Raw genomic sequence first — 18,772 nt, forward strand, 5'->3', positions numbered from 1 at the left:
GTGGACAATGGGCACTGGAAGGGAAGGTCAAATGTGAGAGGAGTAAAGAAGGTGGGATAGGCAGGATTTGGCTGTGGGGGTGAAGGACCTAGAAAGAGGGAAGTATCAAGGACAGGGCCCAAGTTTCTGATTGGGCAGTGGGGAGGTGGTGGTCCAGAAGGAGGATGGTCAGATGCACTGAGTTACACACTGCTGTGGGCTTCCACGTATCCAGCAGGCAAGTGAGAGTTCTGAGCTAGAGATTAGGGGCCCATGGTGTACAGATGGTGACGGATGCCATGGGAGTGATGCTCAGGGAAGGAGTGCCCAGGCCACAACCGAGGACCATTAACATTCAAAGGACCTGTAGAGGAAGAGAGGTCAGCAAAGGAGACCTAGAAGGTGGGGCTGGGAGGTGGGGGGAAACCAAGAGAGCAGTAACTCACAAAACAAAGACAGGGTGTTTCTAGAAGGCCAGGGAGGCCCCCAGGGTCAAGATGTCACAGTCCTTTGGGACTGGCAATGAGGGACTGGTGGTTGGGGTGGAGGGCAGGGGCAGGGGCAGGGGTCAGGCTGCAGGGGCCAAAGGAGCAGCCACAGGGGAGAAAGTGGAGGCAGCACGTGCAGTAGGGGAGTTTGGAAGGGGGTTTGGGGTGAGGGTGAGGGGGGGTGTGTGTGTGTGTGTGTGTGTCAGGTCTAAGTGGGAAAGACCCTCCACAGATCCAGAAAAGGGGCAGGGAGGGCCCGTGGCTGTCTGTCTTTGGGTCTGGGCCCACCTCCATGGCCCCCTCACCCTCCTACCGCCTGCCCCCCGAAGGCCTCCCACTTTGCTGTCCCCCTGCCAAGGTACACACCAGCCCTGCCACTCCTCGATGGGGCCTCCCATCCTCACCCACCTCCAGAGTCTGGGCCCCCTCCCATCCTAGCCCTCAGATTGGGGGTATTGCAACGGGTCTTTGGGTCTGGTCTCCTGGCCTGAGCCGCTCAGAGGGACAGCAGGGGAGCGAGGCTGGGGCACTGTCCGAGGAAGGGGAGGGGGCCTGGTTGGCGGGGTACCTAAGAGGACACTGGCTGGGGTGGAGAGCTGTGGCCCTCCCCCAGAGCTGGTGTGAAAACCAGGCCCTTGATGGGGATCAGATGGGGGTGAGTGTTCAGGCAGAGGGTGGACTTAGGCTGCCTGGGTTCAAGTCCAAGAGCCACCACTCAACAGCTGCATGTCTTGAGCAAGTTACCTAACCTCTGGAGCCTCAGTTTCCTCCTCTGAAAAGCTCTCATAGGCTTGTTGTGAGGATTAAATCCATTAATCCACATCGAGCTCTTAGCTCTGAGTGTGAGCTGTTCTTGGGGGGGAGCTCAGTGAAGGGGGCACTGGTGAAGCAAGCAGGCAAGTGAGGGGGTGCACTGTGCCCGGGAAGGGGTTCCCATGGGCTCCGCGCATACAGTTGCTGCAACACATACTCAGTCCCCGACGTGATCCCACCCCTGATTCTCCTGACTCACCCTTTAAACTTTCCTGAGGCCCCCCTGCCTGGTTTTATGTGGCACACACGTCCCCAGTCCCTCTCTTCTCCCCCTGCTGAATGCCCTGCAGGAAGGGAGGGCTCCAGCTCCTCCTTTCAACCGGCCCTAGGAGGCCAAGTCTGGCCCTGTCCTGTTGTCCTGTGGCCCCTGATGCTCACTGGACCCCCAAGGTGAGCCTCAGCTACCCATCCCCCAACAGAGGCTGAAACAGTCTTGCCATGACCCTGCCACAGCTGCCTCCTGTTCTACCAGCTCTTTGCACAGCAAACCTCAAGACAGGAAATGAGTGTCTGGGTGCCAGAGGTTGCAGACTTTCCAGCCAAGGCTCACCTTTAGGCTAGGCCAGGCCAGACTCCCAGCCCGGTTCCCCATCCCACCTGCCAGGGCTTCCGTCCTTGGTCTGTCTCTGGTAATGCCTAGATATCAGTGGGTCGGCTCTGCCTGTGGTCGCCTGCTGTGTGGCCTTCGACAAGTTGCTGCCCCTCTCTGGGCTTTATTTTCCTCAGCCACAAGAATCAGAAGCTGGCCAGAGAGGATTCAAGGACTGTTCTAGGCCTGAGCAGGGGTATGAAATGGGGTGGCTGGTTAAACTGAACCAGATGAGGCATGTAACCTGCTTCGCACAGCCCCTGGCAGAGCCGATGCTGGTACCCGCCTGGTGGTTCAGAGCACAGGCTGAGGAGTCAAGTAGACCTGGGTTTGGATCGCAGTTCTGCCTCTCTGTGACTGTGGGCAAGTGACCTCATTTCTCCAGACCTCAAATTCCTCCTCTTTAAAAGGGGGATAATGATAGTCCCTAATGGCAACAGCTAACCCTTGCAGGGCTCTTACTCCATGCCAGGCACTATTGTGAGCACTTCTCATGGATTAGTTCATTTATTCCTCACACCAACCCTTTGAGATTGGTATGAGAATTGTCCCCACTTTGTAGATGGGAAAACTGAGGCACATATGGGTTAACTGACTCACCCATGGTCACATAGCTAGGAAGTGGATGAGCTGGGAATCGACTCCAAGGCTGGCTTCCCAGTCTTCCCCTTTCCCACCATGCTATAGAGCCTCTTAGAAACAGTGAATATAAAGGGTTTAATACAAGCCTGGCACATAGTAATGACTCAGTAAATGTTAGCAATTGTTATTACTGTTACCATGATTCTCCCATTCCTTCTAAATTTCTCTCTTGATCTGTCAATGAGAAAACTCTGGGCTCCAACCACCCTAGGTTGGAGCCTGGGGAGGGCCTGGCTGGAACCTTCCTCTTGCCACCCCTTCCATCTGTCTGGCAAGCTGACGGGAGAGAGGGATGTTTGCACAGATGTGTGCCTGGGGTGTGCAAATAGTCTGGGGAGGGGGCGTGGTGTTGGTAAACTGCTGCTCCACCAGGGCCTTGATGATTCTGCACACCCCCATGCCCACCCCTGACTTTCCATATCTGCCTGGGGACTAGAGACTCTTGGCTCGACAATTCCTGGAAAGTCCTTCCCTCTGTCTAGCCCTCCTTCTTTCCTTTCAGTTGCCACAGGCCTCTGTTACAGAACTAGGAAAATGAAGACTCCTCCCGCAGGCCCCACCGTTCTCCTCACTTCTACCCCAGAGGATCTCTCAGCCCCATCCTCAAAAATCCCAGTAATGCTGTGGAAATGAAAGTTACCTTAAATATTCTAATCTTATAACAATTTTGCTTCAATCAATGTCTAAATGTGACCACATGTGCCCAGACCACCCCGTGGCCTGCTTGGTGGTTTGCCAGGGGGTGGTGAGCTCCTAGAGGGATGGAGGGCAGAGGACTGTTTTCAGGCCCCGCCTGGCTCAGGAGGGGCTCCTTGGGGTAAAGGTCTGCAGGTCACTGAGTCCCTCCCTGGCCTGCTCACACTGAGCAATCCTTCCCCTTCCTCACCTTCCCTCAGACAGCCTGGGAAGCACGGCAGGCCTGGGTGGAGCCTCCTTATACTCCCTCCTGAACAGCTGGGCTGGGAGAGGGCTGGGGGCTGGTGATGCTCAAAGGCAAGGGGAGGCTGGGGCTGGCTTCATGGGCCTGTAGCTCGGAAGGGCTTAGTTTTATGCTCTCGTGGGTCATCTTGAAATTCATAATAATTTTTGAATCAGGGGCTCTGCATTTTCATTTTGCACTGAGCCCGATAAAATATGTAGCTGGGGGAATTACCTGGTGGCGCAGTGACTAAGACTCCACGCTCCCAATGCAGGGGGCCTAGGTTCAATCCCTGGTCAGGGAACTAGATCGCACGTGCATGCCGCAACTAAGAGTTCATATGCCACAACTAAGGAGTCCTGGAGCCACAACTAAGGAGCCCGCCTTTCGCAACTAAGATCTGGTGCCACCAAATAAATAAATAAATAAATATTAAAAAAAATATATGTAGCTGGTCCCAGTGGAAGCCCACACTGCTCACTCAACCCTCTCCCTATGGGCCCTCCTCACTCCATTCTTACACTAAGCCAACAGTGAATAAAAATTTATTGAGCACCTGCTTTATGCTGAAAGTAGTGCTAGACGCTTGGGGATATAGCAATGAACAATAGAGGCACGACCCTGATTTCGCAAAATTTCCATCTGCACACACTCAGACACTGACATATCCACCCACAGCAATTTTGCAAGACAATTCCCCTAATATGTTCATCGTAACTGCCAGTTAGGGAACACTCAGCCTATGACAGGAAATATACACACTTCATTTTTTTTTTTTTTTTTTTTTTCATTACGTGGGCTTCTCACTGCTGTGGCCTCTCCCGTTGTGGAGCACAGGCTCTGGACGCGCAGGCCCAGCAGCCATGGCTCACGGGCCTAGCCGCTCCGCGGCATGTGGGATCTTCCCAGACCGGGGCACGAACCCGTGTCCCCTGCATCGGCAGGTGGACTCTCAACCACTGCGCCACCAGGGAAGCCCCACACTTCATTTTGTTTTATCCTCAAAACAGTCAGCAAAGTAGGCATTATTATCCCCATTTTCCAGACGAAAAAACTGAGGCTCAGAGTTCAAATTCTTTGTCCAGAGTCACGTAACTAATAAGTTATGTGCAGAGCTGGGACTTGCCCTTGACTCTTATTTTCAACCTCTCCTCTCCTCCCCACCACCACAAATGGCTTCAGCTGCTTCCCCATAGATAGAAGCTCCCAGCATCTCCATGTCCCCAGTCCCCAGCTCAGGGCTACATTTCCATTAACTGAAAGAATTCACATACAGACACACTCCCCAAGGAATACAAGGAAACAGTCACCCACTGAAATACACACACTTACATATGCAACACAGAATGTACTGGATAAGAGCTTGGTGTCCAATACTGGACTATTTTGGTTCAAGTCCTAAGTCTATTGATACTATGCATTAGCTGTGTATCTCAGTTTTCTTATCTGCAAAATAGGAACAGTGATAGGGTTGTTGTGAGTGCTAAACGAGAAATCCAGGTGAAGTGCTTAGACTCGCACTGGCACACAGTCACTCTGCAATAAATATTAGCTGTTGCTATGAATAACATTTGTCCGCACTCACTCACACATGCTGTCATGCTCATCACACCATCCTCCCAGCCCTCCTCTAGCCTAGCTCAGTCCTAGATGCCCTCATGGCTAACAGTCCAGGCCCCCAGAGCCCGGAGGGTTGGGGGGTGAGGGTGCTGCCCCTCACCAGCTCTGGGTCCACCAGAGAATGCTGCCTGGAGGAGGCCTCTAGCCAAGCAGGTTAGGTGAGCCAGACTGAGTTAGGAGGGTGCTGCCCTGTGCCTCGGCTCCCTCCGTTATTCCTACTCCGTACTACACCCAAGCCCTCAACTCTACTGCAGCGCCCTCCCCCCACCCCCTTCCCCACAGTAGAAACTTTCCTCTCCTGCCGCCAGAAGCGTAAATTGCCCCCAGGAATGCGCTGCATCCCACAGCTCCCCTGGCAGTGGCCAGCGGCCGTCCTGGGGTCAGGCCTGGCCCTACATCAAAGGATGGGGATTGGTTAACAGCGAGGCTCCTCGCCTGCCACCACCCTCCCCTCCCCTCCCACCAGCCCTCTGGCTTCCAGGGAACAGCACATGGTAGCACTTAAGCTCCGGGAGGGAGAACGGGAGAGAACGGGAGGATGCTTTTCCTGCACCCACCACCCCCAGCCATTCACAATGAACTGCTTGTTAGGAGACTGTTTTAACTTTACTTAGCGCAATTTCTGCTCTCGGGCCTCTCTTGCCACCTCCTTCTCAGACCTGGATGCCCAGTACAAACGTAGGGGCAGCCAATCCACCAGAGAAAGGTGTAACCTGAATATGGAAATGTCACTGGGTGCAAGTCCGAGGCAGGAACAGGACTCTCTTACAACAGGGGAACAGGGCTGGTGCTCTGGTCTCGACTCAGGAAGTAAGGGGGGTTGGTTAGGCGAGGGCTCAGAGCTAGCTCGTCCAACTCAGGAGGCCAGCATGAGAGTTTGGGGTGTGAATGGAAGCCAGTGATTTCTTAGCCAACGTGTTCTTTCCCGCGCCCTGGGTTCAGTAGGCAGGCCCTTAGCCAGGCAGCCATGTGAGCTTTGTTCTCAGGTCCCATGGTTGTGACTAAAGCAAAGGGGCACTTTCAGCCTCTGACCAGCCTCTGAGATTTACTCCATCAGGTGCATCTTCTGGCAAACTCTGAAAACCAGGGATCCAATAGTAACTCTCTGGGACAGTACAGTGGTGGTCTGGAGACCCCTGGTGGCCGAAGGCTGCAGAGCAAGGTCTTTCCTTATTGCTCTGCCCAGGCAGCACCAAGTCCAAAAGCCACCAGCATGGACTACTCCAGCCACCCAGGCTCTTTGGGAACCCCCCCGTCCCCCCGGTTAGTCAGGCCCTCCCATACAACCAGGCAAACCTGCCCCATCCTGCTGGCTGTACCAGTACCTCATGAATGGGGAATGGCCTAGCCTGGGGGTTGCGGGGTGTGGCGTCCCAGCCTCAGTCATAGTAAAGCAAAGGGATATGTAATCTACAGCTAATTAACTTCAGGGGTGGGGGACCAGCTGTTGGGTAGCTGGGCCTTGTATGTTTGGCTCATCTGGGGAGAGGATGAGGTGATGTTCCCAACAGCTCGCAGCCCTCAGCCCTTTCCCTTCCCTTAGCCCCTGGGTGCACATCACACAATTGTGGGGTTGTAACCGCGAGAACTCACCAACGGGGCTTTGTTTCCACAGCTTGCCGACCCTGTAACGTTGCCCAAGTTAAATTCTGGGAAAGGAAATATCCAAAACCTCACGCCATACAAACAGCTGCTGGGAAGTTGGTTGTGGTCTGGGGGGAGAGGAAGGGCAAGGACCCCCCTGGAGAAGGAAAGGGTGGGGTGCAGCTCACTTTTCTTGGCAGGGTCCAGACACCACTCAGACGTTTTCCACATCTGGGGCCCAGCCTTCATTCCCTTCATCTCTCCTTCATTCACTCAAACTCTGGTGTGACTGGACCCAGCATTGATGGGCGCTGAGGATACAGTTGACCAAAATGGGGTGCACGCCCTGGGGCCCCCAATTGTACTTGGAGGGGGAGGTAAAGAGGCTCAGAGAAGGATGGGATCCCTATACTTGGGGACACAAAAGTGATCTTTCCTCTCCTCAGCGGCTTAACCCAGCTGGAGGAGGCAGGCCGTGTGCTCTGGTGCCCCAGGACCCTTGTCCTAACCTTTATGACCAAGACACACTTCAAGCACAATGCTCCCCTCATCTCAGGCCTGCCTACTAACCCCAGGGAAGGCCTGGGGCTCTGTTTCACCCCAACAGCCTGAGACCTCAAGGCCCTAGGCCATCCCCAAGAACAGTGCTACCAAATATGGCCTGATGACCTCTGATCGCTCCCTTTAAAAGCTATCCTAAGCTCTGTGACACTGAGAGGGAGCCGCAGGCCTGCTCCCCCACCCTCCCACAGTGCGAACCAGGCATCACAGTTAAGAACACGGGCTTTGGAGTTTGGCTGGGGCTTTGAACCCTAGCTTTTCCACTTACTAGCTGTATGACCTTGGGCAACTTGGGCCCTCCTCCTAAAAATGGAATTATTGTGAATTAGATGATACATACAAAGTGCTCGGTACCGTGATGACACATGGTAAGCACTCAATAAATGGCACCCCAATACCAAGGCTTACATGGTCTTTCTAGCCAAATCCTCCAACTTGGTGGCCAAGGGCCCAGGATAGTCCATTTTAGGCACGTCTGGGATAATGGTCTGCTTCTAGATTTTGCTACAGACAGTAGACTCAAAAATGACTCTGAAGGGGCCTCATTTGCTCCCCTGTTTCCCAGACTCTCTGGTCCGTGGGAAGAAGCCATTCCTAGACCAGATGAAATCAAGGTAGGGCACAGGAACTTTTAGCAGGTCTCCTCATCCCACTGTAACAAAATTCCCAGGGCTGAGCAGAAAGAAAACATGACATGATTGGGATTTCACTCAAGAATGTGTCTTTATTGAAGAACTTGTAAGAAAAAAAGATGGACCCTCTGTAAAAAGAGGAGATGTTGCCTCCAAACAGCAGGGAGGAAAGAGAGACCTGGGTGGCCTCCCAGAAGTCAATGTTTCTGGTATGACTGGTTCCCCTTTCCTGGCAAGCACTACAGTGTGTCACACTACAGCTAGCAAATCCGACCCACCCCTCCCAGCTTCTCCTACCCTGTCCCAGTGAATCCTGGGTTCCCTACGGCCATTCACCAATGACTTTCTGAAGACCCAGGGACAAATGTGCTAGGCTTGCCTCTTAATGGGGCCAAAGTGGGTTCTACTTTGGAAAATTCAAACAGGAATGTAAAATGGTTTGAGCTCTTTCTAGTCCAACCAAGGATGACTACATCCAGCCCCTTTGAAGGGAAAGGGAGCAAAGAATTTCCCTCCTGAATGTGCACACTTGTAGGGTAAATGGACTATATCACAGTCCTCTCTTTATTAACATGGAGAAGGGAAACAAGGTTAGAAGAATATATAACATCCGTGCTAAACAGTCGCTGACTTAATTCTAGAGGGCAGAGGGAGCACTGAGGCTTTCTGACTCCAACAAGGCTCCTGCCAGCTACGCTGAAGTCCTGGGGATGGTCATTCCTCTCCAGCTGGGAGGTTGTCCTCAATCCGCCTGATGAACCTCATCCGGATTTCTGTCACACCGTCTCCTTTCAGGGTGTCCTGGACAAATTTGGCCTCCACAGCCATCTGGACCTGGGGGACAGTGCGAAAATGAAGGGGCAGCTGCCTAGCCACGGCGTCTGGGAAACCACCAGGGATGGAGCTATAACTGACTCATCCACAGTAGCCTAAACAAGGGGGCTGGTTTCCACATGGACAAGATTGCCAGTTCCTGTGCAGAAGGCAGTGGCCCCCACCCAATAAGGGAGACTTAGCAAAGAACACTCACAAATCAAACTGTCACCAAATAAGTCAATCTGGAAACAGATGTTCCTGGGCTCTGAGGGCTGAGCGTACCACCCTCCCAGCCTAGCAGGGAGCATCAACACCATGTGGAGATTTCCAACTTGGATCCTACACTTGGCAGCATCACCACCTCAGGCAGCGAAGCTGGGGTGAGCTAAAAGCCCTTCTTTTCACTCCCCCATTCATTCCGTTCAAACATTTATTAAGACCCTACTACGTTTCAGGTGTCTCAGAAGGTAAAGAGCTGCACTCACCATCTCCAAGGATCCTCGCAACACCCCACACAAGAGATTGGAATAAATAAGGGACGAGTGGTTATCAGGAAGTTCCACAAAGTCCACCAAGGGATTATTTTCCAAAATGAGGGAGAATTCATCACCAGCTGGGCTCCAATTGGTGATGCTTGGAGTGATGCCCAAGTACATCTTGAACGCCACCTGTCAAAAAACACACAATGGCACTGTGAGGAAGAGCAGTAGGGGCTGTACGATAGGGAAGGTGATGTGATGGGACCAGCAAGGGGAACTAAATGGTTCAGGAAAAAAACTGTGGCCTCTGCAAGACACTGAAGCTTCAGGTATTCAAGGCAAAAAACGAAAAGCAACTGTGCACAATTCCACACCCTTCTCCTTCAAGGCATCATACAATTAGGTGACAACTTGCTGATTACCTGCACTTCTCAGTGGAAAGGAGCACTGATCTTCTGACAGGGGTGGCTGCCCTGAAGCAGCATCTAGCCACAGAGCGGTCCCAACACTTTCCTGTCCTCTCTCTCTGCTATCTGAATCCTTCTTCTATCACCACAAAGCTACAGGTGTTATATCATTTATTATTAACCCTATAATATGTAACACTAATATTATTAATAGCAAACACTTTCTATATACACACTACAAAAGGGCATTCATTTTACCTGAATGCTCATGTTCATTTTTTCCATTTACTCCTTACAGAAACCCTATGAGGTAGCTCTTATTTTCTTCATTGTAAAGATGAGGTGACTGGTAATTAAAGAAGTTAAAAATAACTTACCTAAGAATTACTAAGTATTGGAGCCAGAACTGGAAGCCAGGTTTGTCTGTATTCTTTATTTTTTTTTCCCCCTAAGATTTTTTTTTTTTGGATGTGGACCATACTTCCCCGGCAGTCCAGTGGTTAAGGCTTCGCCTTCCAATGAAGGGGGCGCAGGTTCGATCCCTGGTCGGGGAGCTAAGATCCCACATGCCTCACGGCCAGGTCTGTCTATATTCTTAACCCCCATGCTACTCTGCTACATCTGCACAGTTGAAGAGCTCTGGCTTTGATTTTAGTGGGTCTTTAATCCACAGTGATGATCCCAACCATTCTTCCCTTTTTCATAATTTGTGTTATTCCTAAACCACCAGGAAGGCTTCTTTGGTCCAAACAGCTGCCTAGCTATTCTTCTGGAATAATAAGGGCCTTTCTAAAGGAGCGAGTGGTAAGCAGTGCCTTCCAATGACAATCCTTCGGTATGGCCAGCTGGCCCAGGATAATGACCTTGGCAATGACATCTGCAGTTTCCCGAAAGTCATGGCACCTCCCGACATTTGACCGTGCCAAGAAATCTTCAATCAGTCGGACTCCAATGTTATAGCCCCTGGGAAAGAAATGAGAGAACAGACTATATTATGCGGTCTGAATGTCTTATGTCTGAACATAAGGCTGTTGGTGGTAAAGGGAAAACTAGGACAATCCCAAAACATCCCAATAAATAAGCAGTGGAAACTACCCAAAGTGTTGGTAACGAGAGTGAACCCTGTTCTGGGCTCTAAGGGACCACGTAGATTCGGTGTGCTCAGGAGTCCCATTACTGTCTCTCCCAGAGAGGAGCTCACTCACATTTTGTCCAGCTGTTTATTCACATCTTCATCATTTTCATAGTCCTTGCACAGCTGGGTGACTAGAGCCCCATAGGTCAGGGTGAAGAGCTCAGAGCTCTAAAAGAGATTCAAAAGGCAGTCAGGACCAAGCCACACAAAAGAGAAAGTTTGGTGAGAGTCTGGATGGGCCTCAATGCAACTGTCAGAATTCAAAGGAAGGTTACTTGTGTCTGGTGGGAAAGACCATCACCCCCTGTGGAGTAGCCAAAGAATTTAGCTCTCTAGGGTCAATGTGTCAGGGCTGAAACTAGACCCACTAAAAAACAGGCTGTGAAAGGTACCTCATGCACTGAGCAGTCACCCTTCCAACACACCAAGGTGGACTTCTGCTGACCCAGGATCCCACCACAGCTGCCAAGCCTAACTGCACTCCCAAGGCCCCATCCAGGAGCAGCAGAGGTCCCGGGGGAAGGAAGGAAGTACCAGGTGAAGCCCACTGCACTAATGATAACCCTCTAAGTCACCAACATGGGAAAAAGTAATGTTTCTCTTGACACATAGCTAAAGTGTTTGCGGGAAAGGGATAACTCTGAAAGGAACACAATCTTTTGTGTACCTGGAACACAATACTGACCTAGACTGGTTTCTATTACAACCACAGTTGAAAGCACAGAAACTCTCAGATAAAGAATCCTGTCACCTACTTACCAAAAAAGAGAGATGTGGAAGGTGAAAGGAACAGCAAATACCAAGACTACAGAATAAAAGCAGCAGGTTGGGGGAAAGGTATTATCGGAGTTAAACAAAGTGAGAAACGTGTTAGCAGCACATTTGGATCAATGTACTCATACAGAAACACGGCTGAAAAATCAAGATTGCTACCCAACCAGTCCTTTCTTTTTTTTTTTTTTTTTTTTGCGGTACGCGGGCCTCTCACTGCTGTGGCCTCTCCCGCTGCGGAGCACAGGCTCCGGACGCGCAGGCTCAGCGGCTATGGCTCATGGGCCCAGCCACTCCGCAGCATGTGGGATCTTCCCAGACCAGGGCACGAACCCGTGTCCCCTGCATCGGCAGGCGGACTCTCAACCACTGCGCCACCAGGGAAGCCCCAACCAGTCCTTTCTGAATGGAGGCTTGTCAGACTTGGAGCAGAGCGCCTCCCTGTCTGCAAGTCTTCTGGGGAGGAAAGTACAACTAACATTAAGGCCCAGGCTCCCACGGCCCAATGCTCCTCACCTCATCCCCATGGTCTGGTGATGAGGTCACTGCAGAATAATAATGTGAGGGACTTCCCTGGTGGCACAGTGGTTAAGAATCCGCCAATGCAGGGGTCACAGGTTTGAGCCTGGTCCAGGAAGATCCCACATGCCGCAGAGCAACTAAGCCCATGCACCATAACTACTGAGCCTGTGCTCTAGAGCCCGCAAGCCACAACTACTGAACCCACGTGCCACAACTACTGAAGCCCGTGCACCTAGAGCTTGTGTTCCACAACAAGAGAAGCCACCGCAATGAGAAGCCCACGCGCCACAATGAAGAGTAGCCCCCGCTCGCCACAACTAGAGAAAGCCCGCGTGCAGCAATGAAGACCCAACACAGCCAAAAATAAATAAATTTTTTTAAAAAAGAATAATAATGTGAATGCCTTTTGCTTACATACTACATTCTATTTTTCATTATCTCATTTTTCACCCCACAATAACTCTGTAAAGCAGAAAGGGCAGAAACTAATCTCATTTTAGATGAGGAAACTGAGCCTCAGAATGGTTCAGTAATTTGACCAAGGACAGATAATTATTACTTTTATTTTAAATTTATTTATTTATTTATTATTTATTTTTGGCTGCGTCACGTGGGATGTTTCATTGCAGCAGACAGGCTTCTCTCTACTCATGGTGCTCAGGCTCAGTAGTTGCAGCATGTGGGCTTAGCTGTCCCACAGCATGTAGGATCTTAGTTCCCCAACCAGGGATTGAACCCACGTCCCCTGCATTGGAAGGCGGATTCTTAACCACTGGACCACCAGGGAAGTCCCCAAGAGACAGCTAACTATTGACAAAAGTAATTTGGGGGGACAAAAACCAGGAGTTTCTAAGCCGATGTTCATTCTGTCCACTGTTCCCCACAACTGCAATATTAATAACCTCCCCTAAAAAACAAACAAATAAAAGGTAGCTGTACCAGGGAGTCAAAGAGAATCAGTTTCAGAATAAGTAAGCTCTTTGAATTCAACTAAAACAGATCAGGATGTCTCCAAGAGACCATATACCAAATATGGCAATTAAAGGGAAGCTATTAAGGAGGAGAATAATTTTTAGTAAAGTTAAGGGTTTGGCACTAGAATGGCTTAGGCATGAATGCATGGAGACAATCCAGCAGTAACCAGTCCATAGAGTTGGCACCAAGGCATTAAATCAGGAGAGCTTTCCTTCCATTATTAATGAGTCCTTGGATGGAGACTCCAAGAGCCTCAGCCCACCATGATGCCAAGTAACATGCATATCATGATGTTACCAAGCACTTTATACATGCAGCAGCCCCCAGTTTACCAATAAGAAAAATCAAGGTCCTAAATAGATCTGTCAGTGGTCACAGAATCAATATGCCTGGGATCTGGGAATAGGGTCCCTGATGCAGGTTCCCCACACCCTCTCTTAATTTGTAAGTCTATCTCCATCTTCAGTTATGAACCAAGCCTATTTGGAATAGTGCATGACATAAATATACAACTTAAAGGTCTTCAGACTTTAAAAATAGGAATGAGCTGTGGTATAGAAAAAATCATTCATTCAAAGTTTACTATGTACCAGGAACTACCTAACAGGAGGGAAAGAAGTAATAAATTGAATAAATAAAATAAATGGTTTGCCAGATGGTGAAAAGTGCTATGGAGGAAAATAAGCACAAAAGGAGATTAGGGAGTATTTATGTTTACCTATATGTGTGTCGGGGGGTGGGGTTCAGTTTTAGATAGGGTAGTCAGAGAAGGCCTCATTAAGATAATATTTGTGCAAAGACCTGAAGGTCGTAAGGGTATCTGGGTGAAAAAATTTGAGGCAGTAAGTGTAAGGCCCTGAGGTGGGAGTATGTCTGACATGCGTGAGAAACAGCTAGGAGACCAGTGTGATTAGAGAGGAGTAAACACAAGAGAGAATAGAAGAGGAAGTCAGAAAAGTACCAAGAGGTTGCAGAGTCTGAAGACCCTTATAACTTAAGGTTCCATGGGACCTTAAAGGTCAACCAATTCAACCAGTCCCATTTCGTCACTGAACATAAGCACATTCTTCCAACAGAAACATGAATCTCTTCTGCAAAACTTCTACTTTCAGACTGCTTTAATTTTGTTTAATAATAATGATCACTAACATTTATAAAACTTTCAGAGTGTCTTCACAGATACTTATTGAGCTTTATAACAACCATGAGAGGTTAGCAAAACAAACATTATTTATCCCCATTTTACAGGAGATAGGTTAAGTAACTGAGACTCAGTCTTCTTAGAGTTGAGCACTGTCCTGTAAGTTATTATGTCCAAAAAAAAAAGGTGTGTCATCCTAAGCCACTGCTTAATCTCCCTGAACATCAGCTTTTCCCATCTGTACAATGGCGATAATATTATCTGCCCTTCAGGGTTATCAATGAGATAATATGTGTAGAGTACCTGCTGCACAGTACCTACTCAAGAAATAGATATTGTGGGACTTCCCTGACTTCCCTGGAGTGGTTAAGACTCTGCGCTTCCAAGGCAGGGGGCACGGGTTCAATCCCACATACTGCTCACCAAAAAAATAAATAAAAGTAGATATTGTTATTTTTGTTCTTAAATGGGTTCTCTGTGGTGTGGTGCCAGAAAGCACCCTGAACTAGGTTCAAAGAGGGAGATTCTGAATCGCTACAAAGAATTTTAAAACAATTAGTAAGGCATATAGAAGGATGCTCGGTTTATAGTCAGAAGACCTGGTTCTGAGTATGGACTTGTCACTAGTTGTGAGACTTCACCTGTCACTTCACTTTGCTAAACTTCAATCTTCTCCAACAAAAACAGTAACAGTGAAATATGTCATGCCAATCACAGGGTTGGTAGGAGGGTCTAATGAGATCCTGGACTTAAAGATGCTTTGCAGACCAAGAAACCACAAGAGTGGTTTCATACTGGCAAAGCCAAGTACTTCAGGCACAACCTGAGCAGAGCAAGTAAGCCAAGCCCTACACTTAGGTAAGCTACTGCACGGTTTTCAGGCAGCTTGCAGTGCCCCAAACAAAACATCAAAACTCCTTAAGGGGCTGATCTTTTGAGCTAATGCTCCAAGGTACTTATTGAGTCATACTTACTATTTTTGTCAACACAAATAATCCAGTGTGACTGCTCCCCAGCAGCTGGGGAAGGAAGGTCAGTAACAGGACTGAGTCCATCCCTCTTTTGTCACTTTCCAGCCTCCTGTCATGGAGATTCTGAGTGCTGCTACTCAAGTAGTAACTCGCCTGCGCTCTGGAGAATAGAGCCACAACACAAAAGAAGGGCAGGCCTAAACACACTAAGGTTAATATCTTTCCTGATAAGGATGCTTGTATGGTGACCATTTTGTAGTGTATAGTAATATCGAATCACTATGTTGTGCACATGGAACTAACATAGTGTTGTAGATAAACTATACTTCAATTAAAACAAAAAGGATGCTGGGAATTCCCTGGCAGTCCAGTGGTTAGGACTCTGTGCTTTCACTGCAGGGGGCACAGGTTCAGTCCCTGGTTGGAGAACTAGGATCCGACAAGCACAGCAGAAGAGAAGAAGCTTGCTAGCTGACATTTACTGAGTGTCAACTGTGTTCTTAGGTGCACTATCACACTGGTAGCTTTACATGCGATACCTCAGTTAATCCTGAGAACAACCTTATTATACAGATACTATTATTACCTTTTTAGTGGGAGCTTCCTAGTGGCCTAACAGTTGGGATTCCAGGTTTTCACTGCCATGGCCCGGGTTCAATTCCTGGTCGGGGAACTGAGATCCCGCAAGCTGCTTGGTGTGGCCGAAAATAAATAAATAAAGATGGTGAAACTGATGCTTAAAACAATGAAGAGGGCTTCCCTGGTGGCGCAGTGGTTGAGAGTCCACCTGCCGATGCAGGGGACACGGGTTCGTGCCCTGGTCCGGGAGGATCCCACATGCCGCGGAGTGGCTGGGCCCGTGAGCCATGGCCGCTGAGCCTGTGCGTCCAGAGCCTGTGCTCCGCAACGGGAGAGGCCACAGCAGTGCGAGGCCCGCGTACGGCAAAAAAAAACCCAAAAAACAATGAAGACACTTGGCCAAGGTCACATAAGTAAGCAGTGAAGCCAGGACTCAATCTCAGACAGTACCATTCTTCTGTGTTGTGTATTTTTCCACCTCTTTCATTGAGTATGTGCTTCTCAAGGTCAGGGACTAGGGCTTCATCTCTGCATTTCCCACAATGCTTTGCACAGAGCTGGGACTCAGGAAAAGTTTGCTAGACAAATGGGCTGTTTCTGTTTGCACAGACAAAAAGCAGAGATCTAATTACTTGGGCATATTAACCATTTAAGTTTTGGAAGGCTTACCTGGGAATGCAGCAATTAACAGAAGGTTGGGCTGATTGGGAAGTGGGCTGCTAGAGGGGGAGACTCCAAAGGCAGAGAGGAAAGAAGGGGAGCATGTCAGAACCAGGGGGCTACAAAGAGGATCATGTGACAAGCCTCGAGTGAGTACCAATAGGAATTGAATGACAGGATGCACCAAACCTTCATGTTGTTCATTCAGTATAGATTGCCTAGTGCCAAGCATCATTCTAGGTGCTGGGAATGGAGCAGTGAACAAACCAACCCCTGCCCTCATGGAGTTTACATTCTCATGGGGGACACTGAAAATAAACAAGTAAGTATAGAATCTATAATGAAATATTTTAAATGAAATAGACAGTGCTTGAAGAGAAACAGAGTAGAGTAAGAGGAGAGAGAACTAGTCAGGTGGTCAGGGAAGCCCTCTTTGCGAAGATGATATCTGAGTAACTGAATGAGGTGAGGAGTAGCTAGCTACCCTCTGGGGAAAGAAGTTCCAAGCAGAGACTACAGCAGTAGCAAAAGCTTTGAGGCCGGAATGCACTGCTACCCCTCCCTAATTCCCTCACTTAACCAAAACTGAGTGAATACTGAGGGCTGGGGGTGGGGGGTGGAGACTGAAGGTTCCTGCTAAAATGGTATTAAAAGTTTCAATATTGGTTTCAGGTTTTAAAAAAAAGATGCAAAAAAGAGCTAGATATGAAAACTAAACAGGAAGACTTCTCATATCCATTCATATCATAGGAAAAGGAGGGGAAAGCAAACATTTACCATGCCCCATGCATTTTACACTACCTCACTTAATCCTAGGGAGGTATTATTGTCCCCATTTCATAGATAAGGAAATTGAAGACCAATGAGAATTCCAACCGATATCCATGTTTTTTCCCCTACATGACATTGTTGCCTAGCAAAATATTCTCTCCTTTTTCTTTTTAACTCAGTATTTCCTCCAAAACAGGAATTCACAGAGTATATTCGCAGGCCCACAAATCCTCCCCAAGTGTAAGTAAATGTCTCTGTATATGTTTGTCTATTTACTATTTCTGCGAGAAGATCCACAGCTCTCATCAACTTCTCAAAAGGGATCTGAGAGAAAATGTACAGTACTACTCTGGAGTAATAGGGCCTCCTGCTGCCCATTTTTGGTGGCTGTTCCTGGTATAAGATGCAAAGGTGTGAGGGAAGTTTAGTCATCCCCTCTAGAGCTGAGTGTCAACAAAAGGCCCCTGGTCTGTCCCGCATGCAACCTTCAATAACTCAGTCTGTAAACGGGAAAACAAAGACAAATGGGCAATTCTGGAGGGAATAAGAATATGCTAAAGAAAAGGAATACCTGTCAAGAAGTCCCCTCAGTTTGGATAAAAACATCATCCACGTTACTTTCCAGGCCCAGCCCCCATCTGCAGCCAAACTTCATAGGACTAGATGATGTCCCACTATTCCCAGGACAAGAAGAGAGCCTGCCCGCCATTCGCCAGAGGGAGAGCACTTACTCCCTACTCTGGCCCACCCCTTACACTTGCTTTCTGGCAAAACCAGTAGCTGAGTGTGAGAGACATTATGGTCTAGTAGTCTGAAGTATTAGCTTTGGGGTCAGAGCGACATGGGTTCAAATCCTAACTCTTCCTAGCTGTAAACCTGGGCCAGTTATGCAACCTCTCTGAGCTTTAAAATGGCGATAACATTATCCACCTGAGAGAGGTATTTTGCGGATTAAATGATAACGGACATAAAATGCCAGGCCCAGTACCTAACACACAGTAAGAGAGCAACAGTGGGAGTTACTGTTATTGCCGCCGTCGTTGTTGGTCTTGCACCCAACTGCACTCGGGGGAGGGGTCTCCGAGCTACTGCAGGGGCCCTCCAACCTGCCTCACACCCGGGACCACCCCGGAGCGATTCTCCGCTCTCGACCCACCAAGGAGCCTCCTCCTCCTTCCTTCCAGCAGACCCACCCCCTCCCAGCGCTAGCAAAAGGAGCTTTCCCAGTTGCGACTCGCGCCCCGCGCCGGGCCCCTTCCCCCGAACACCTCCATTCCGCCCCGCCCTCCGAGGTCACACGCTCCGGTTACCATTTTCTTGCTCTCGGTGCCACGGTTCGCCTGCCTCGACATGGTGCCGGCCGCCTTACCCCACCACAACACAGACCCACTCGGTGACCCCTTCTAACACCGCTGGACCCAGTTAGCGGCCTCTCAACATTCGGGATTGACCGGCACCGATTCACCGCGCCTGCGCGGCCTGCCGCGGAGCACCACGGGACTCGTGGTCCGGCCAACGAGGGTAATTCCCGCCCAGGAAACGTCGGACTACAACACCCAACAGCTCCACTGGAAGCACCGGCCCTTAATGTAGCAGGACTACAACTCCCAGAGTGCTCCGCGCACAGCGAGCTCTTGGAGCCTGGCTCCTGCATGGGCTGCGTTATGGCCGCTGGGTGGCGTCCGCAGCTTGCTGTAGTCCTGTACCATCCACACACT

The 18,772-nt window shown here is 49.5% G+C and overlaps 1 protein-coding gene across 2 annotated transcripts; it reads right to left on the bottom strand.

The window, feature by feature from the left end:
- Nucleotides 1–7,893: 7,893 nt before the first annotated feature.
- TRAPPC3 (trafficking protein particle complex subunit 3) lies at nt 7,894–18,499 on the bottom strand. Of its 2 annotated transcripts, none has more exons than XM_079697086.1 (5): nt 18,365–18,499; nt 10,735–10,832; nt 10,393–10,492; nt 9,129–9,311; nt 7,894–8,661 (listed from the first exon to the last, which is right to left on the bottom strand). In XM_079697086.1, the coding sequence occupies exons 1-5, from the start codon at nt 18,404–18,406 to the stop codon at nt 8,542–8,544; spliced, it is 543 nt and encodes a 180-aa protein (XP_079553212.1). In that variant the 5' UTR covers nt 18,407–18,499; the 3' UTR covers nt 7,894–8,541. The 2 variants fall into 2 exon arrangements, with proteins under 2 accessions (XP_079553212.1, XP_079553213.1); XM_079697087.1 differs by lacking the exon at nt 18,365–18,499 and adding an exon at nt 17,626–17,686.
- Between the last annotated feature and the right edge of the window lie 273 nt (nt 18,500–18,772).

The sequence above is a fragment of the Hyperoodon ampullatus genome (assembly GCF_949752795.1).
Source record: "Hyperoodon ampullatus genome assembly, chromosome: 2".
Lineage (NCBI taxonomy): Eukaryota > Metazoa > Chordata > Mammalia > Artiodactyla > Ziphiidae > Hyperoodon > Hyperoodon ampullatus.